At 39.3% G+C, this 22,175-nt stretch overlaps 1 protein-coding gene across 2 annotated transcripts; it reads right to left on the bottom strand.

Annotated features, from left to right (window-relative positions):
• Positions 1-1,603: 1,603 nt before the first annotated feature.
• LOC113135723 (nardilysin) lies at positions 1,604-21,473 on the bottom strand. 2 transcript variants are annotated; one of them, XM_026315991.1, is made up of 32 exons: positions 21,420-21,473; positions 20,637-20,874; positions 19,865-20,111; positions 19,454-19,535; positions 18,271-18,424; positions 17,085-17,158; positions 16,805-16,900; positions 16,468-16,590; positions 15,192-15,249; positions 14,494-14,567; positions 14,006-14,075; positions 13,649-13,726; positions 12,306-12,426; positions 10,446-10,504; positions 10,192-10,246; positions 9,989-10,093; positions 9,461-9,584; positions 9,008-9,094; positions 7,262-7,381; positions 7,101-7,152; positions 6,594-6,744; positions 5,904-6,031; positions 5,567-5,729; positions 5,338-5,369; positions 4,946-5,084; positions 4,754-4,801; positions 4,597-4,649; positions 3,733-3,816; positions 3,391-3,481; positions 3,054-3,170; positions 2,792-2,881; positions 1,604-2,461 (listed from the first exon to the last, which is right to left on the bottom strand). In XM_026315991.1, exons 2-32 carry the CDS (start codon positions 20,837-20,839, stop codon positions 2,234-2,236), a joined length of 3,306 nt encoding a protein of 1,101 aa, XP_026171776.1. In that variant the 5' UTR covers positions 20,840-20,874; positions 21,420-21,473; the 3' UTR covers positions 1,604-2,233. The 2 variants fall into 2 exon arrangements, with proteins under 2 accessions (XP_026171776.1, XP_026171862.1); XM_026316077.1 differs by lacking the exon at positions 21,420-21,473 and having other exon boundaries at positions 20,637-21,412.
• Between the last annotated feature and the right edge of the window lie 702 nt (positions 21,474-22,175).

Genomic DNA, 22,175 nt, shown 5'->3' with positions numbered 1-22,175 from the left:
AACTAGAGCTGGCTAACAGAATGTAACTTTCAGAAATTAATTATTCTTGTACTTTATCTGTTATGTCAAAATGTCAACGTGTCATGAACAAGGTTTTTAAAAGAAGCCAAAATAAGTTGCTTGTAGTGCTGAAGCTATGGCCTAGAGAACGACCACCCGACTCTACGATTCCCCTCTGGAGCATTTAAGCGTCCTTTACCTCATGGTTTTCATTCACTTAAGACTAGAGCAAACACTTCCAGTCAAAGTCAAAGTCTGCTTTATTGTCAATTCTGCCACATGTACAACACATACAGAGAATCGAAATTGCGTTACTCTTAGACCCTCAGAGACAGGAAACAGACTTTGACATAACACAGGATTTAGCTCGCCACTGAAACATACTGAACCAAACCAATAAACTCCTAACCTACATATGTCCTAACTCGGCTGCTGAGAACAGCATAAAGCAGAAAAAGACTTCATAAATATAACCTGTGGCTTTGCCTTAACTGTTTCTTCACCAGGGTCATTCAAGTTTTCAAGAAAAGCTCTAAAAACCAAAACACACACCAACTACCCAGGACCAACAGTTAAACATTTAGCTAAATAAGCAGATAATCTCAGGACCTGAGACCAAAATCAAAGCTCAAAGAGCAGATATTGGTCAAAGTCAGGATTCCTATTTATTTTACAGCTTGTATCTTCTGAAATGCCCATGTACACATCAGGAGGTCCAGAAAAAAGTGAAGAAAGAACTTGATTCCCCTGAACCCAACATCTTACCTGCACCCCAGGCCTTATACGAACATCAGTGGCTCAGTGCAGTAATCCTCTTGTAGATGAATGGGATCTTCTACTGTGGAGTTCAAAATATGATAGAAAGCCTGAATCTAGAAGAGTGCCAGCTAGTTTATCAGCAAGAATTACAAAAAGTTCAACAATCACAGAGCATAGGGTGAAATGTTTGGTCACCACGTTCTTCTGGCCATACAGTGTAAACATGAAATAAACAAAGTTTGCCCTTTTTATACAGGCAACGTGTTTTTCCATCCACCTTACAGGTAACACAGTTAGCATAATATATTAGGCGTGTGCGGGAGAAGACTTTGCTACTGTATGAAACCTCCCTCTGGGCATATTAGTCAATTCTGTTAACACGCTCTGCTGTGCTGGGATCTGGATTAGTTTTTAATTACATTCAATCGTGCAATGTGTCACCAGCCACAAGCTCAACACAATATCGCCCACAACAACCTTTTCCTTGGGGAGAAGGTTCAGAGTCTGAGTAATGTAAAATTTACACATACATTAAAGATGTGTAAATTAAACATCTGACGCAATCCTGAGTCACCAACATGCAAACCCTCTTGACTTTAAAAGACCTTGCTGTTTGGCAGACAGTGAATTATAGCAACACTCGCTCCTCGGTGGTGTTTGTGTTGTTTAATGATATGTATGTCAAGAAAATTGCTAATAAATGTCAGAATAGCGTAAATGAAAATTCCACCTTTACCAAGAGCTGGTAAAGACAAGGCATCAAAAAAATCCAAATAAAATGAATTTCAAGTTCATTACGGTGCATTATTACTATGAAGATGACAATTGTTTTTTGTGATCAGTACATTACTTAATTCAATCACTTATTATTAATTCTTTGCAGACTTTCATACCACAGCACGATCTAGGTCAGCTAATAACAGTGGCACACAGCAGAGCTTAAAATTCAGCACACCCTCACAATACACAAATCTGGAGTTCAAAGGACTCAGCGTTTCTGCAGTTTTCACAGTAGATTTGTGTTTTTAAATTCAATAAATTCAGTCTGGGCATTAAAACACTGTATAAAAGACAGGGATTCAATGGTGTAACAGCAGCAGAGCTCAGAGAATGAAACAAATGAGAATTTGATTTAAAGGCTTTGAGTAAAGGTGAGAGAGATATAATGCTCCCACAGTCTCAGTGTCCCAGGATATAAAATAATTGAGAGTGAAAAAGCAGAATGGATTCTCACTTAGCTAAAAGAAATATATTGTCACTTCCAAGCTTTTTGCTTGTGCAAACAGTGTAAATAAAATCTACAGCTGGGCCACAGAGACTGAATCCAGGTCCAGAGAGGAGCTAAGGTTGTTTCAACCTTCCTTAACCTCCACATATTAAGTGCCTGTATCTCTAATGAGGCTGTATTCCCCATACGTGTCTCAGTAAGAGGCAAAGCTCAACCATCTGTCTGTCTCATAGTCTGAGCGCAAGTTTATTCGAGTATTTTGTGGTAGGGGAAGAGGGGCAGGCCTTCAGTGAAAGCAGGAATGTCCATGATGGCTATGGCGCCTGCCATCTTGGGTGAGGCAGGAAGGAAGGTTAGCTTAGACACTTCGCTGTACGTCGAGCCACTTAAATCCTCGTCTTTGCCCCCATCCCCGCCTCGTTTTTTACTACCACCATCCTCCTCATCATTCTCTTCAGCACCAAATCCCACCACCTTGAAGGGACAGGGATTCATTTAGTGTGTTTATCCATGTACAAGGGTATAGAAAAAGCAAAATAGTTTTTCTGACAATCATGCAATGAGGCGCACGCACGCACGCACGCACGCACGCACGCACGCACGCACGCACGCACGCACGCACGCACGCACACACACACACACACACACACACACACACACACACACACACACACACACACACACACACACACACACACACACACACACACACACACACACACACACACACACACACACACACACACACACACACACACACACACACACACACACACACACACACACACAAAAAGGTGTTCTTACATGCATGCTGAGTTTGCGGCTTTTCTGCCCTCTGTGTTCTTGAAACCAGGATATCAGCTCAGCCCTGGTCATCTGCTTCAGAGCTGCAATCTATACGCACATATACACAGATGGTAAGAACAACCCTTAACAAGGGTTCAGGTTGGAGAAACTGACTATAATATATATATACATATACACACAAGCATAAAAATGATGTATGCACTTGTTTTTCTATTTTATGAAGTTTCAAGTGTTACGTTTCTGTGTGTGTGGTCCTCACCTCTCTGTTGAGCCTGTCAAAGACATATTGCTGAGTAACCACCTCAGCCCAGTTCCTGTCCACCTCCTCCCCGAGGTGTGTGTCCTCACACTCCTTCAGCTTCACTAAAGCAGTCACCTGTACAAAACACACACAGAGCACAGGGTTTCACACTGTTCCTCTTCAGCTTCTGGGTCTTACATGGTTAAGAAATGAGAGATAAATGCATCAAAATAACTTCAGCGCAACTTTTGACATCTGACTGAAAGTAATGTAAATCACTTGCTGTGAATTTTCTGCTTTTCTATAACCGTATGAAACTCTCAAATACACAAAAAATACACACAAAAGCACAGACCTGAGTAGTAAAGGCATCTTCAGTCAGAGCATTGAGTTCTTTCTCGAATGAAACCAAGAACTCTTCAATCTTTAACTCCACCAGCTCGGTACTGAGAGAAAAAAAAAAAGTTCAGGAGAGGAAAGAGATATATTGTAAGCTATAGGGTGTATTTGATTCCTTTAGTCATTTATCAGCTCCACTCGCTTCTCTTTCCAGGGCCACATAGATAAATTGTAGCTTGGATTCAGGTGAACAGTAAGATAGATTATACCTTGGTTTTGCAAAGGCGGGTTGAGATAAATTGTACCTTGCTTTTGGGCAAAAAGCAAAGCAAAGGTTACAACTGTGTTGTAGACTCACTTGAACTTGGTGGCCTGTGTTTCCACAGTGACAGAGAAGCCCAGAACGCCTGAGGTGTTTCTGCAGGTTGGGTAAACGTGGTACCTGTAGAGGGAGACATGAAATTGGAAAAACTGCTAGGAAAACCAGATGGCGAGAAGCAGATAAACAGGGACAAAACCGAATAGGAGAGAACATATATTACATTTGCCGAAAGTTAATGTCCCACCTTTCCTGACTTTTATACTTTGCACTGTATAATAAAACTAGTCTGGAAAGCAGAGAATTAATCACAAAGGAAAAAGCAGAAGAGACAGTTTGAACTTTGGATAAATGTGAAAATCATTATTCATTAAAACTGCAGCAGTTATGTACAGGCTTACATTTCATGCCTTTCAGACATGCCCAACACAAATCTTACAGTGCCTGTAACAAAATCAGCACGGGCTTGTTCTTTTGAAAAATTCACAATAAAGACAGAGAAAGGTAGGCAGAGACAGAGAGAAAATGTATTTCTATTAATGTCTACAAATTGTGTGGAAAATAATTTCAGTATGAAAGGGCAAAAAATAGTTTTAAAAAAAGTTTTTAGTAGTATTAGTAGCAGCATACTGAAAAGCAACAATGAAATACCAGGATGTTTAGTGCATGGATGATTTAGTTATTTAACAGTACTAAAATGTAAAAAAAACAAAAGAAAACAGTACACTCCAAATGTGCTCATTTCACTCTGACAAAAATCTAAAACCATTTCTTAAATTTGTGTATATTGCTTATAAATACTAAAAACTGGTAATTGTTAGCCCTGAATAAAATTGTGTGTTTCCTGCATGTTGGAAACACTTCAAAGAACAATGAAGAAGAAAAATTACTGGAGAAACTCACCCCAGAGTCTCTTTGGTCCTGAGGAAATCAAAGCAGGGCTCTTCCATGTGCATCTGGAAAAAAAAAAACAAAAAAACAAGGTTTTACCAAATGGACAGACAAGATGAAAGAAGAAAATGGTGGAGAAAAGGAAGTAAAAAATCTAGATAGTACTCACCACTAACAGCTCCATCAGTGTGTGTTCTCTCAAGGTCTTGGGGCCAGACTAGATAAAAATAAAAGGAAAATAAAAATGGGAATTAAATATAGTACATAAAAATGAAATGGTGCTCCAGTGGTAGCTAAGGTTATAATGTGAAAGATAGAAAAGATCTGAAGTACTGCTGGTGTCTTTATCCGGTGTGTCTACCTGATAGTAAACAGTGACCTCAGAGTTGGCATCTCCCTTATTGAGTGATTTGACTTTACAGATGTGGTGATTCAGAGGAAGCTCCACCACCCTGAACATCACTGGCACCTCTGAGGGCAGCTTGGAGAATTGTAACTTACTGCCAGAGGAAGACAAATGAGGACAAAAAGGGAGGAAGGGGCAGAGAGGGGGATGGGACAGACAGAATAATATGGGTAAGGAGGAAAGGAGCAGAAGAAGAAATAAAGAAGGAGCAAAGTTTGAAATCAGGGAATAAAGTAAAGAACTGAAGCTAATGCTAATTACTGTGATACTGTGTTGGAAAACAAATCTATCTGATTTAAGTATTGTTCTGTCATTAGGGAGTATATTCAGTGTTGGAGCATACTTACTCTGTGACATACTGCAGGAACTGCATTGACTCCTGTAGAGAAAAGACAATGCAGCATAATGATCAGGTAGGGATAAGACAAGGAGCATGAGGAATCAGCAAAACGCAGGAACAATGTCAAGTACACTCAGAATCAATTGATGCAAGTGCAGACATAAACCTTAACTGAATCAGTAGCTGTGTGAATCAGTAGCTGTCTGTACACTGACAGCACTGTGACATCTACTCACAGTGCTGCTGAAGTTGCCCTGCACCAGTCCCTCAGCGAACAGCTCGGCCCTAAAGCTCCGGCTAAACTCCATCAGCTCAGTGCTGCTCAGACCCGCCATCAGAGCCTGATACTTCTCCACCATGGACCAGCGAGAATGCTCCAAGATCAGCAAACGAACATCCCTGAGAAAAAGGAGAGGAGGGCAGAGGTGGGACAGAGGTGAAAAGAAGACAAGAGGAGGCTTTTCTATTTAAGGCTTTCACCACTAGAAGGCATCATAGCCTAGATGATTACCTAGATGGTAAAATGGAAATGCCAGAAAAAAAACAACAAAAAAAACAAGATAAACAACTCACTTGCCCAGTTTCTCAGGTTTAATGAGGATGTTGAAGTAGGTTTTCTTGAGCTGCTCTGCAAACATGCTAAAGACATCAGGGGAGGCAGAGAAATCAGCCAGGTGGTCAATGATCAGGTGGAACAGCAACTACACAGAGAAGTGACAGAAAGACAGGCAGGTAGGCAAGATAAAGAATCATCATCTATGTATGTGGACAATTCAAACAGGTGTGTGTAGGTGTGTCAGAATAAATATGTCACTATGCACATATGACATTAGTGAGCTCAGCCATTGTTACAATTGATCACTGGTGTAAAAGGCATCAACAGTTCTATAGTTGAATTTTAGCTGAATTAGTTGGCACCAGTACAAAGATGGACATTTCTTCTAAGGAGCTTTATTAATACCAACAAAATCATCTCTTAAAGGAAACAGGTGACATTTTTCTGGAATTCAATTCACTGTCTGTACTTAAAGATTGATAATGCTAAATAAGAAACAACCAGGAGCTGGTTAGCTTAGTTTGCGTGTGTTTTAGTTTGGATTAAACAAATTTCAGTTTTTTGCTACATTTAGCTAACCATTCAGTAGCCGCAGCTCTATACATTATATAACAAAGGTTAAGGCTGTATCTTATTTACACATGTATGCCCTGCTATAAAATGCATATCTTTGTACATGAGTGCTTTCTCCTGATGCATCGACTCACAGGCAGTTTATGGTTAAATCCTTTGACCTTGATGATGAGGCCGTGTTCACCAGCAACCAGTTTATAATCCAGCTGGGCCACTTCAGCCTCATAGGCCGGCTCTGCCAGATAATGGCCCAGGATGTTGACTAGCAGGTCAAACAAGACCACGCTGGTGGGCAAGGATGGCAAGAACAAAAGGGTGAGGAAAGATGACAACAGGAAGGAGAAAAGTAACAAGGAAAAATAAAGTGAGAGAAAAGTGAAGAAGAGAGACGTAGAGGAACGGAGAGAAAGATGAGTGGGAGGGGAAAGGGAGATAAACAAAGCAGTAAAGACAAAGGAAGGAGAAGGCAACAAATAAGAGTAAGATTGGGGAGTAGGGATGAAAATGGTGATAATAAAAGAAAAAGGAAGTTAGAAAAGATTAAATGTGGAAAGGACCAAGAACAAATTTTAAAAATTAGACGTTGACTAGTGTTACAGTATCAAACACTGTTTTAACATTATATTTGAACCTGAACTTACTTCTTCGCTGACTGCTGGATTACTGGAGAGATTAGATGGAATCTGATGTAGGCTATAGCAGGAAAATAAACAAATTGTTCCTCAACACCTCCGAAATGATAAATGTCTTCACAGAAACATTTTGCATGCTAAATGATTCCTACAACACAAACACACTTCACCTTTTGGGATTTTGAATTTGTTGTCCTTCTTGTACCACAGGCAGCCCCTGTCGCTGTCGGCTATCCGAACAGGGAACTCAGTGTCTGGACAGTCAGAAGGCTTCAGGGTGAAGTCAGTTGCTGAGGCCATAAACAAATGATCATCATTATTCCACTTGGTACAATCTCATAAATAATGTGTGAGGTTTGACAATTCAGTACATCTACTTTGGGGATAAACATGCAGCAACTTGACAACACAGAGAAAGATGTCACCCCCGAATAAATCATTCAGGAACCCTTGGGCCCCTAAGTAAAGACACATAATCTTTCTGCATATTATCAGAATTGGCCATATAATGCTGGGGCTTCCAAACATTTCTAAACAGACAGCGTAGAGCAACTGCCTGCAAAGTTTGGTTAGAACTGAACTGGAGGTTCTGTGTTTACCCTGTTTGAACTAAACAATCTTAAAATGCTGTTAAAAATATTCCAATTAGCCCAATCAAAGAAACTGCATTTGTGTCACTGTTTGTGTTAGCCAGCTTGACGGTGAAATATTTACGGAAACTGTTAACCATAAACTCTTGTGCCCCCATTAGGCCAGAAAGAGATCAACTCAACAGTCTGTATGGCATTTTAGCTACTGGCATAATATAGTAGCCAGTACTGTGGTGGACAGTGATTTACAATACAACCTTGATCACCTCAAGGTTCATTAAGTGATAACACCTTTTGTGATTAAAGATGAGCTGCATAGTTGACTCACGTGAAGTCACTTGAGTCAAGGTTACAATTTAGGAAATAAAATAAATGAATGAATACCATATTTTCCGGACTGTAAGGCTCACTGGGAATATTAGTTGCTTTTAGCAAAAACAGCCTTGCTGAAATACATAAGTCACTTTGGTGGATAAGTTGTATTTCTAATTATAGTCTAAATTAGCCTATGAAGAATGTAGGCTAGGCATAACAACAAGCAGAAGTGCATTATGAAATTCATTCATCCAAGTACCGTTAAACAAAAACAAAAAAAATTGCAACTTATAGTCCAGAAAATATGGTAAATAAATGAATGAATAAACAAATAAATAAATCAGGGCATATCCCACAGCATAAGCTCCCAGAGCCTTGTTTTATATTTACTTTATCTCTTGCATGAAATGAATGCATTACCTTTAGGGTTAATAAAATTCTTTTCTACTCTCTCAGTTTTCACATGGTGTGCTGAGCTAATGAAACAGTTTAAAAAAAACAAAAAAACAAAATAACAAAAAAACTCCACAGACATCTATAAAATGCCAATTTCTCTTTTAAAATATAGGATAACCAGTCACTCTGTTAAAAAATAGAAAATGTTAGTGGCTGTAATTATGGCTGGGGGTGGAGGGGTGTTAAAATTACCAACAAAAAAAAAAAAAAAAAAAAAACATCCAATATTCTCTAGGGAAATAAATACTTATGCTTCATATATAGAGAATGGGCTTACAAATGTGAACTTCAATTATAACAACTCCAATAGATCAGTGAATAACAAGGGAGCACTTTAAATGAAGGAGTACATTGTCCTTAATGCACTGTTCCTCCAAGTTTGGTCAATATATCTGATTATTTGTTGGACGGATGAATGGAGAACTAAATTACAAACTGCTCCATTACATCGTGTTCATTATCTTCTTATTGGACACTTTTCAGATACTCGCAGCATATTTGGCAGAAGAAACACACTTTGTTGTTCTTAGAGCACAAAGAAGTTTATTCACCCACCGATGAACATGTTCTCAGCAGGAAGGTGAAGGTCACTGTTTAGCTCCAGGTTTCCTGTCCACCGCTCCATCCACTCTGGCTGAATATCTGTGTGAAAGGAAAACACCTATTAACATACAAGATATATTTGCAGTTTAGATTAATGTTTTGGAATTGAGTGACCTTAAGACTTTATCTCAGCAAAAGTGAAATATTGGTTTTGTACATTTTATTTAACAGTATTGTTTGCTGTGTAAAAGACAGAGATAAATGCTGGCATTTCTGCTACTGCCTCTCTGCATTATATCAGGCTGAATATCACCACACAAGGGGAAAAAGACAATGTATTCACTGAATGCCTACATAGTGAGAAGGACTTGTTACACTGACAGTAAACAAATATATATACACACACACACACACATATACACAAACACACACACACACACACACACAGAGAAGCACAAAACACACCCTCTATGCTGTATTGTGTGCCAAACCACTTCTCCCTTAGGGGACACTGGCCCTCATGTTCTGGTGACAGCAGCATCAGGTTAGCTTTCTCAGGGGTGAGGAGGGACAGAGCTGCATGAATCACCTACACGCACACAAGCAAAGTCAACTCTTTGGGAAAGAGATGGGCGCAAGACATTTTTTCTTTAACTGTTTCTAAATTGCTTGTTTATGTGAGAACAATTTCAGCTGTCAATCACAGCAAGAGGCAGAAAAAGTGAACAGACATCACTGTCATCACAGACAATTTGCAAAGCAACAATTAAGATTGTTCTGATGCAAAATGATATGCAACAATCAGAGATAGCACCAACTCTGGCAAATATGTTTCTGGCAGCTACAAAATCACTAGCATACACAGGAAAATGACTATATCTTTCTACTTTTGAGTGACCTGTTTCATTAACATCTTTACCTAAAAAAAGGGAATAAAGGATTTTAGAATAAAACACTGAACTGGTTCATTCCCCGAACTACTGAACTACTTACTTCTGGGTTGAACTCAAACATCAGCTGATCTCCTGTCAGGAAATCTTCTTTAGGAAACAGCTGCATGTTCTCACAAATGTCCTCGACATACTCTATAGGGTCAATCTGATAAAAAGGAAATCCGTCTCACTCGTCCCAATAAAATATTAAACTGTACAATTGAATAATGTAACACAGAACCATATGAGCGTTTGGTCTCTTACCTGCTCCTGATAGTGAAACTCATTTGCTTCAATCTTTTGAATCTCTTCATAAATTCTGAATGCATGAACACAAAGACAGGATAATTACCTTTACACAGCCCAGACAAAAGAAAATATATGAATAAAAACAGCCAACCAGACATTAATTTGTCAGAAGCCAGTGTTTAGAGTACTACCTCTTATCCTACAAATACATTCTTGCTGTTTCGTAAGACTATTTGTGTTTGTGCATGTGTATGTGTGCAAGACTGTACCTTTGCTGTGGTCCAAGCATCTGGAGCATCTTCAGGTACTGGAACACCAGCTGGGTCACCTGTAAATAAACCCAGGACAAAGAAATTACAGGTCAGAATTTTAAAGTACTTCAATAATAAACCATGTTCATTTTGTTGGTGAAATTACTGTCGAATCCCTCTTTGTTGCCATTAATGATGGGGTTTAACTGAATTGCACTGTTAATTTTGACTGCAACAATTGCACTGATATGAGAAAGAGACTGCCAATCATGTTGACTACAGTTATATGATTACAGTCATTAGAACAAGCTATGAGAATCATTTGACAAAGGTGACTTAATTTAAATACTAAACAGAAAGTAATGCTTGTATTTAGTCACCCCTTTAGAGATTCAAACATGTAAATGAAAATGCCAACTCCACAGTAAGAGTAATAATTATTAACTGAGAACAAAAGGATCATGAGTCCTGACCAATCTGGGGAATACAGGGGGAGATGTATGACTTTCATAATTGCTATGGTTTCAATGGGTGCATGTAACAGAATATGTAATTTTGCTTCAAATCTCAGCAATTAAAAGGAAGTACATTTTCTGAAACTATGCGACTTTTCAATGGTAATTCTTTGCTATTTGAAGTTACAGTTTGTCTTTAATGACGTTTTGCCATATTGTAAACCTACAGCACTGTAAAGGAATAGTTTAACATTTTGGAAATACATTTTCCTGGCTACAACCAGTTTCCAGGCAACTAGGAGAGACTCCAGAAAGGTAAGTGGTTTGGTCTTGTGCCTAAGTCTGTTCCCTCTGCAAATAGTGTCAGATCAACATATAGTCCAGCAGAGCTCCATTTTTGGGGTTTTTTTTTTTTTTTTTTTTTTTGCTTTCAGCTGCTTCATATTTTGGTGACTGCCCGTGTGCCTTGTGGGAGGAGAAGTACAGCAGGAAGCATGTCACCGATAATCAAGCAGCACACTGCAATTTTGGTGTCAAGATTCAGACAGTACTTTCCGCCCGCTGGTCCTCTAATTTCTTTAAAAAAGCACATTTCATCACGACAAATGCTTGATTCAGTTAATCATTACAGCACTGAGCTGTAGCTAATATAACTGTCCATTATTCCTAATTCCACTTTACTACCAAAGGAGCCTCCGGTGTGCCACATAACTCCAGCTAAGAACATACAAAAATTACACTTATTCAGCACACCTTACATGCCACACCTGACTGCATTCTGCCTATTGCGTTTTAATTTAAAAAAAACAAAACCAAAAAAAAAAAAAAAAAAAACAAGCAGCCTCTGATCCAAACAACTCCAGGTTTATCTTCTCTGAATGAAAAAGTGGAAGATAAAGTGCTCTTGATCACAGTAATTAACATCCTTAGGGCTGCTGCAGCATTTAAACTGCAGTTATCAATGCAAGTCTGTTGACTAAAACATTTTTCTATTAAGTGCTTAAGATTAGAATACACTGCTCCTCTTGAATGATCACTAAGCTGCCTCTCCATTTAACACAGTGGTTGTCATAGCAACTGATAACACATACTGCTGCCTTAATATTACCTGTTGCATTAACAAATACAATACAAATAGGCCAGTTACGTCCATGCGGGATACAGCTGACATACACTGCTACCAGTCTCTGGTTTACGTCTGTTGTGTATGTTATTAATTCTTGACAAGTAAATCAATATTTCAATGTCTGCACCATGTAGACAAAAGCAGAAGCACCAATTTCTCTGGGTTCTGCCAAATGATGTAGATGATAAACATCCGTACGTGACTTTGCCTGATTTCATCTAGTCAAACCTGTGTCTCTGTTTTTCACTGAATGCAGAATTAAAAAAAAAAGAAGAAAAATAACAGAATTTTCTTGACCTGGTAGAAGTTTTGGAAACCTTCATCTGTGAGCGTGATTGAGATGGAAAAGATGGAGTAGGTGGTGTTTTGGTCAAAGCCAGTTTCACTGTTTCCTCCAAACAAGGCCAAGGCCCAGCACCTACACACATACACAGAAATTAACGCAGATTTTATTCCAGGCACAATGGTAAATATTCACTCACAGCCATAAACCGGAGAGAGAACACACATTATGCTTTGAAAAACTTACAGGGCATTAAGCTGAAAATACGTCACTTCATATTTCTCGCTCACAGATGATTTAACAAAGATTTTGGTGGTCCCGCTGGGGCAGTGAATACAGTTGTAAAAATCCCTGAATGAGGAAATTCCATGTATCATTCTATTTCTCCTTCCTTGTGGACAGCTTTACATTCATTTGAAAATGAAAAACTATTTGCAGACACTAGAAACTTGCTTGAGTTGGACAGTCCTTCAAAGTGAACATAATGTCTGCTTTTATCTGTGTGAAGACATGTTCTAGTTGTGTGATGACACACTTGAAAGCAAAGGCTGGTTTGAAAATTCTGCACTTCATTACCGCACAAGTAAAAAAGATGTCCCTGTGATGAGTTACACCAAGCAAGTTTTAAATCTCTGAAGATTTCATACTGCATGGAAAAGAAGTAAAACTAATGATGGGGAAAACACATAAAACGTTTGTGTGCACATTTCTAAAATACCATGCTGTGATGTATACAGTTTCATTGATTTGTACATTAAATGCACTAAAACACTGGTGAGATCACTTTAATGAATCCTGAGCATCCCAAACACTGTGTGTGATGCACACACAGACAGAGCATTCCCCAGGTTCAAATTCGATGAACAACAGTGACCCTAAACGTGACGTTACAATTGTGTGAATGCAAAAAAAAAGCAACCAATCTACTCCCTGAACAGTTTGTTTGACTGAGAATTCAGACTGAGTGCACTCAAATTGCACTGTTGTCATTTATCAACAATTGAAAACAAGTAAATAGGAATATTCTATCCAATGCTCCAAGTGGTGCTGATGGTGAAGAAACTATTGGATGGGCTCTTGGTATTGTGGGACCACACAGAGTTTGGCGAATCACTTTGCCACTTAGCAACAAGAGGCTGAAATGCTCTTGTTCAACCACATCCAGGGATGAGAATGTATGAATCACATCATCAAGTGGGCTGGCAAAGTGTATAGTTTGAAGATTGGGCTCCAACACTCAGGGCTCACTCAGAGCCTGAAAAAGCTCATGTATACCCAGAAAACTGAAGACCTTTTAATTGGGTTCTGGAGTGCCCTCAAATCAGAAAAACAAACACACAGAGGCAATAATACTCACTTCTTCCTGAGTACTGAGAGGATGCTTCCTGTGCCTTCGTGGCCAATAAGCCAAGATATGTAGTGGAGAGGCTTCACTCTGAAAAGAAGGGGGAGAACATGAAAAGAAGAAACAAAAAACGTTGATGCAATCCCTCTACAATCAGGGCAAAGCATGGTATCTATTGGCTAGTCTAATTCTATGTTCATATGAAGAGGCACCACTCTGCAGTAAGGAGACAGGGACATAGAGGAAAAAAAAAACAAACACTTTTGATGCAATTTCGTCAACATCTGGGGAAGGCATAGTCTGTTATGGGTTATCTAATTCTGCATGTGCCCTTCACCATGCAATGTATATCTCCTGTACATGGCTGACCTGTAGTGTTTTTCCTGAGGAGGGAGAGCCCAGGTGATAGTCAAAGCATGAACTTTCCGAACAGGAACAACTGCAAGCACAGAAACACAGGAGACAATAAGATAACTCCTGCAGTTTATTTCTGCTGGACTGTATTTTCTCTACAGCTCTGATCCACATCCATTTGGACTTCTGAGCCATTATAACAAAGCTAATGTGACCTTGCAACATCTTATCAGTTGGAATATAATTTAACCAAAGACTATTTGCTTCTTTAGACTGTTTTATTGGAACACCTTTAGGCGTGATAAGGCAAAACCTTCCAGTAATGAATTTATAAAAAAAAAAAAAAAAAAAAAGATTAGAAGAAAGCCTGAAAAAATAAATCTCATTTCACTGTAACAGAAACATTTGTTCCCTGAGACTTGTTTAGATGAAGAGAACTACTGCTCCAACGAACCAGAGCACAGCAGATGTGTTCAGACATACTCAGTAAGATGGCTCAGTACCTCTATAAAGCTTGGTGAAGGCTGGTGTGTCAAATGGATCCAGCATATCAGAGAAATCTGGCTTGGGCAACCCACTATAGACACAAAAACAATCAGCAACAATGAGGAAACTGTACACTATTATTACACAGAATCTTTTTAACAAGAAATAAAGTTTCTATAAGAAGTTTGAAGATCACTGTTTAGAATTATGGTTACATGTCACAAAACAGCACCTTGTTTCTGTCGGGCCAAGCTTAAAATGTGAACATTTGTGTTTTTAGCTTTTAGTTCATCTAAATTAGGCTTGAGAACATTTATAATCTTATATATAAGAGAAACTGCAACACCCCATACAGGAACATGTAATTCTTTAATTGAAATATAAGCCTTAAAAGCTGTGGCTTTCACAAAACGGTGATATACATGGTGATTTTCTAAAAAAAACCTACTGCAGTGACTTATAAAGCAAACAGAAGTGAAGCCCTGTAAGCAAACACTACTTCAGCCTGACTTTACAGAGAAATTATTCCTTTCAGGTGAATGTTGTTGGAAAAAAAAAAAAAACACCTGAGATGAAGAGGTAAAAAGAGCAGAGAAAGAGATGGAGGAAGGCTTGACATTTACATTTCAGCAAAGTCTCAAAGGATATTCAGACTTAATCTATATCAAACCAGCACCTCATCACAGTGACTGAGAGCCTCTTCACCAACACTCACTTGTTAGGCACCTTGCTGAAGATCTCTTTCACCCACTCCTCCAGAGTGTCCAGCTTCTCTAAAGGACACACCAAGTGAAAGAAGATAAATTAGAGTGTGTCTCAATAATATGGGCAGAAAACTCATAATTCTGATTTCTGGGGAGAACTCAGTGCAATGCAAAATGCTTGCATCAAAGCAGATGTAGTGGTGACGGAAAATTTTGATAACATTTTTCCTTTAAAGGACTGATCTATAAAATATTTTCCCCTTAATGTTACAGCTGCGTTCACATATACTGCTATGATGTTGATGAAAACACACAAAGTATATATAAAAAAAAATAGTAATAAAAAATTATAACTATCTAAAAATCAACCAGTCAGTTTTTTTTCAGTCAGGATGGAAATACACAATCAAAGGAATCAACACCAATGATAATATTTTAAACACCAATGTTAAATGAGTGTGCTTAAGTTCGGCTATACTATCAATATATACAGTAGTTAGCAACAGTATCAGTCACTCACTCACTCACACACACACACACGCACACAGGATTGTCTCATGTTAGATTACATTTTAGACACAAACATTTTTGTTTGTGCATGCATTCTTTGCTTGCAGAAACCCAATTCTGACCTGTACACAGCATGAAATCAGATCATGACTGCTCACAGCATGATAAAAAAGCCAATTATTGTCTTTGTTTATTAAAACAACATAGCATGATTGATTCTGTCAGCTCTGTTTGTTTAGCTGTTTCAAAACCTTATCATTGTTTCATGGGAATGATAATCATGTACAATTTCTGTTGGTTGAAGGCATTTAGAAATAGGATCAGCGACGTACTTGCTCCACTTTACACTGGTTGTTGTGTGAGCTGAAGCCAGGTTTTAACACTAGTGGCTGCAACATGAAAAAAGCAGACTTAATCCAGAAGGCCAATAGTTCTGCTGTTCCAATAGGGTGCTTTTTGTCAGCACAAATGTCAACAGTAGTCATCATTTTACTTGCATGCAGTAGTTTATTAGCTGTGTGAAATTTTCTGTGAAACCATCCAAAAATGCATTTTGAGATATATAGGAATTTGAGTTGATTTGGGAATAATTATTTACAGTTGGATGAACTGGATTAAGTGGATCATTATTGGAGCTGTTTAAGTTTTGATTAATCTACAGATTTCTTTTTCACTTAATCAATTTATTTGATGTGTGAAATTATTGAAATCCATTCAATTCTGTCTGTCTACCAGCTCTTGGTGCACAGTATAATGAATGGGACAGACTTTCCTGACCTTTTGACTGCACAGCCAGAGTCATATAGTGGGCAGAGTAGTGTTTCTTCCAGAAGGCACGCAACCGCTTATAGACATTGATCTTCTTCTTCTTTGGCTCCTGCTTCAGAGTCTGGGCATTGCCTGATGTTGCCACAAGTGAACAGTAAATTCAGCAGAACTATAAAACACTGTAGAAGATGGTATACAAATCAAAATTACAATACAAAAATACAAATATTTCAGCAAGAAAGGAATTTTGGCATCTGTCTCAGTTCTCCTGTTTGTTATTGCTGAACATAGCCCAAAGAAGCCCTGCGTGTATGATGTGTCCCAGCGGTTGTGTTTACCAACTCACCCCAGCAGAACTTGCCCATAGGGTGTCCAGGTTTGGCCAGACTGCCAAACAGCATCTCCTTCCTGTGGGAGTCTGATGGCTTAGCCAGCTGGTACTCTGACAGACAAAGGGAGAGAGAAAAACTAAAGACAACAGAGAAGCATTGCAATTAATGGTGTGCAAAAGAGCTGCGTTAGCAGAACACAGCAACATGTCTGGTGAAAAGTTTAACTTCAAGCACAACAGCTGAAATTTAGCTTCTCTGCATGGAGGAGTGATGCACAGAGGCACCAAGACTCACCGCTGTCAACAGCCTCCACCTCCCTATCAATGGCATCTCTGATCATCAGGGGAGAGATGAAGAACTGAGCCCACCTAACAGAAGCACAACTATTAAAATTAAAACCCTATTGAAATACTAGGGGGTAACAGCTATCAAACTAAAACATGCAATTATGTGTGATAAAAAAATGGTCACAGAATGTGGCGAGTGACAGAACAGCAAAGAAACACAAAATACACCGGACTGAACCAGCAGTTTGTAAGTTCAAATGTGACTTAGTTAACTGCATTTTCATTAAATCTTAGCAGGTTGCACGACACAGCAGGCTTACACCGAAGTGTAAAAGCAGTGATATGCTGCTAATCAGGGTGACATACCTTAACGTCAGACAGGCTAAATGACAATCAAGTCAGATAATGCTAGATTAGCTTAATGAGATATTTCTCACTCATAAACTATGTAAGTAATAAATTATACAGTTCATTTCTTCACATTAACACACAAATATAAAAAGTCACACCAACATTTACAAAATAGTGCTTATATAACTTGCACCCACAAAACTGTAACTTAGACATTAGCCTGTGATGCCACAGTGACTTTGCGTCATGTTTTTACGTGGACCGGGCTACAGACTGTTTATCTAGCAACTGATTTACAAGGATTTCTTTGTAAACACCTTTCACACATTGCATCTGTAGCTCAGCTGCTATTCTCTAGATACAAGTCTCAAGGTTGCGTAAGTTTAGCATTTAGAAATCAAGGAAGTGCATCAACTGGCCTCTCTCTCTTTTTAATCTATAACTGTACTAAAATATATGCAAGCCTTTGAGATCATATGAAAAGAAACAAAAATAAATACAGCTTTGCTGACATTTTTGAGTTTTATTAGTGCAACATTTAAAGCAAAACCTAGTTAAAAAATTAGAAAGGATTTCACAGCCCAATTCTGACCTGACCAATCCTGACAATTTTACTTGTATTACTATGAGGATAGTGCGTTTTCTTTCTATGCACAAGCTCAAGGCAATAAGGCGCTGCAGGATGTCCAAATAGTGATCATCTTTCGCTTTTCCAAGTCTATTTGCCATTGCCTTATTCTATTGTTTTCTATTTATCAGCAAGCCATCTAATCGTGGAAGATCACTGCTTAAGACTGACTGCTCCAAAAACAAAAAAAAAAAAACTTCTGATGTTCTCTCACCTGTCAAGAGCCTCTTTGAAGCTTTTCCTCTGGATGTCAAACTGGAAGACAGTCCTCTCACAGTCAGTGGAGGCGTTGTCACTCCCTCCGTGCTTCTTAAGGAAAGCATCAAAGCCATTTTCTGAGGGGTACTTCTTGCTGCCCATGAAGACCACTAAGACACAATGGAAAAACAGTAGAGAAAAGAAAAATCCTCCATGGCTACTCAATGGTGTGACTTCCATGTGTATTTTTTTATTAACTGGAGCATAAACTTTTATTTCTAGCTGAGCCACATCATAGTTTGATAGATTTTTTTAGATATAGATGTAGAGAGAGTGCAGCTCTAAATATTGCTGTGAACCCTTAGTGACAAACTGTAAGAATGAACAAGGGCTTCACACCATTTAGGAACAATCTTCTACAATCACATTTGTAGAAGAGACAGACATAACAATTTCTCAGCTGACAGCAGCAGAATGCATTTCAGAAGATATATTACATTTTAAGGGATGTGGACAAGTCTTTTTTTTTTTTTTGAGTGGAAAATATCTTGCTGCCTTGAACACACTGAATGTAAAGTGGGCACATGCCCGACAGCCCGGACTTGCTAGGGGCCTTCAAGCAAGTCCTATATTATGATCTCACCCTCAGGCTCTGTCTTCTATATAGGGCTAAGGTCCAAATCTTGTATTAAGAAATTTAGGTGATGTTGTGCAGACATGGTGCATGGTCATAAAAAAAAAAGAAGTTTTGAAATGACCAACAATGACCTTATATACAACAAACTCTCTGCAGGTTGTGCTAGTTGTGCAGTCTGCAGTCAAACCAAATGGGCATTTGGAGGTGTTGGGTTTAATACACATTGCACGGAGAGCAGGAGTAAAAGTAGGTCAAATGAGCCCTTAGGGTCCTCATTTTTGCCTTATGGTGCCATAGTGGGTCAATCTGACCCTAGGAGAAGTATATTCTAGGAAATGTCTGACGCTATTAACTAAAGTAGAAATAGACAAAACAGGATAAGAGGGCACACTAAATACATTTAAATAATAAAGTCCACCTGGAACACATTCAAAATTCTCACTGGCAATAGGGTAGAAAGTAGGAATATATGAGGATGGATAAACAATATAATCACAAAAAAAGTTTAGAAATAGTTTTCGAAGATACAGCCATCATCTCTTAGGTTAATTACAGGACATACTATGTTCCAGAAAGTGGGCAAGGCCAGGGAGGTCACTGGGGTCACTGAAGCTGCCCACTCCAACACACAGTGCTGCTGCAGACTGAAACACACACAGCATAACAAATAATTTTTAAGTCTGGCAATGCACTCAAGAACAATAACTCTGGTGATAGTTGGTTTTCTTATTCTTTTACCTCTCTGTGCTATAAAACTCCATTGTTTCTCCAAAAATGTCATACTTAACCACACAATAAACAGTTGCCAGTTTGTGCTCAAACCTCTTTACCTGAATAAATGTCATGCTCTTACTTACTTTGGATCCGATTTCATCACAAATTGCTTTGGAGCCAAAATGACAAGATTTTTTTTTTCTTCCTATTTCATTAGAATATTCTGCTAAAACATACATGGATCCCTTTCAAGTTGTACCTGTTTCTCTGCATTTCCTTTTGTCTTTCTCCCCTCCTTTTCATCATCTTCATCATCATCGTCGTCGTCATCATCATCACCATCTTCTTCAGATTCATCTTCTGTTTCATCTCCAGATTCATCATCATCCTCCTCTTCTTCTTCTTCTTCTTCACCATCCTCTCTGCCTGAGTCATCATCTTCTGATGCTGGGCCACTGTAATCTGAGATGAGCAGAGCTCGCAGCCTGTTGTCCAACACAATGTACCTGAAGGGAGCAAAGTCAAACCTAAATCTAGTGTTGATGGTGTTGTACCATGTTTTACAGCTTTCATTGTTTGGTTACTTTGGAGAAGCTGTTAAATCAAATATCTCTTATACCTTTAGAGACTCTCTTGTTCTAGGCTTTTTCACAGCAACTTTTCTGTGCATGTTCCACAGAGGCCCAAGGCACTGGTGTGTGCTTATAGCATGAAATTGTATCATCAAGCTACAATAATACTGTACTGATCCAGCTGGAAAAGAGGCTCAATATCATTTTTGGATTTGGGTTAGTGGATCGGGGCCATTTTCTCAGCACTTTCAAGTTCACGAATAAAGTGGTTTCCTTTGATGTATGGCGTTGCACATGAAATCATATTAATAATTACTGAGAATAAACTAAACAGAGGAGATAAATCATGTAACAAGGCTGCAGTGCAGTTCATCAATTCAGGCAGAGGAATGGCAACATCTAGTGTGAAAGCTTGACTGTGGGTGTTAAATTGTGCAGTAACAGAGTCCTTTACGTTACCTGTACTGTTTGGGGTCACTGGGGGACTTGATGATCTCGCTATCTCCAACATTGTCCTGTCCATCTCCCCCTGCATCCCCCGCAGCCAGGTTCCCCTCCCGGGACACCGAGTCTGGATTGTCTGCTGTTGCTGCTGCTCCCGCTTGGACCGAGCATGACGTGTCAAACGCCGGGGTGTTTCTGGACTTGTTTGTCTGCGGCATCCTCGCCAGAGATGATGAGAGTGTGGCACTGCGGGCTGACAGCAAGTTGCGACCATAAACAACAGAACAGCTCGCTGTCCTCGGTAATTTACTTCTCAGCACGGCAGCGCAACGTGTCAGGCTGAACAGAGCTATGATGAAGACCCTCCGTGACAGACTTGTGTAACCCAATGAAAGCTCAAGAACCAATAGGTTCCAAAACAACACAGATTAACCAAGAGTCTATAGCAGAGGCCTACACGTTTGAACCCGAGCTGTCACACACACCAGCCCACAATAATAGCTATTCACACGGGCTGTCTGGTGATTTCGGCCTATTCAGCTGTATGTCAGCTAAAACGCGACACAGCCCAGCCAGACCCACAGCTAGGAAGAAGTGACCACACTACCCCTCACACACACATGAAACACATGAGCATAAATGAGAGCTGCAGGCTCCCACAATTGAATGTCAACAACCTACACAGAGTCAATACAATACACTTGAGCGGCTCAGTCGAGACACTATTAAAAAACAGACTTAATTAAACGAAACTTTTAGGAAGAGTTGGTGAAGCCTGTGTGATAACAATAGCCATACCTTCCTCCCTGCTGACTACACTGGGGCCTCAGCATATGTGAATGTGAGTGTCTCTGCAACAAGGAACGCTGTAATTCGCTGAGAAGAATCGGCGCTTCCTTATGACGATCTCTGATTGGCTCTACAGAAATAGAGGCGTGGTTTGTGCATTAACACGTGTGCGCCGAGCAGTCAGGAGTGGTTATTTTGTAATGAGCGGCAAGGACAGGACGGGCGAAGCCACAAGTAGGCACCTGGATATAAGCAGCAGATGTTCACCATCTGTTCGTCATTATGACTGCTAGATTGAGAATGTTCAACCGACCACTTGTCGTTTCTAATAAATATCATAACTGGTCGATTTTTTTCCCCCTATAGCCAAAACAACGGAGTCGGTGTTGACTTATCAGCTGCAGACACATGACAGCCACTGTGCTCCAAGGAAGTTTAACCCCTCACATCTTGTAATACACCTGTACAAGGTTCCCAATGGGGCTGATTGGTTTAGGGGCCGCTAGGTGGCAGGCATAGGCCACAAGGGATGTTGGGCAAATTTTACACCTCATTTTTGAGTATGGTACAAAATTTAGATGCTTCTTGGACTCATGTTTAAAAAGGACTAATCTTTGTTTTTTAAAAAAATACTTTTTAAGCATTTATAAATGCACTTAACATATTTAGAAGTAATTCAGAGCAAAAAGAGAAAGACAAATAAACAAGAGAAAATGGTAGTTTATTTTAAAACTAACAAGAAAATGAGTAGAACAAACACTGACT

The sequence above is a fragment of the Mastacembelus armatus genome, chromosome 22 (assembly GCF_900324485.2).
Source record: "Mastacembelus armatus chromosome 22, fMasArm1.2, whole genome shotgun sequence".
Classification (NCBI taxonomy): domain Eukaryota; kingdom Metazoa; phylum Chordata; class Actinopteri; order Synbranchiformes; family Mastacembelidae; genus Mastacembelus; species Mastacembelus armatus.
This window is presented reverse-complemented; position numbering and strand designations above follow the sequence as displayed.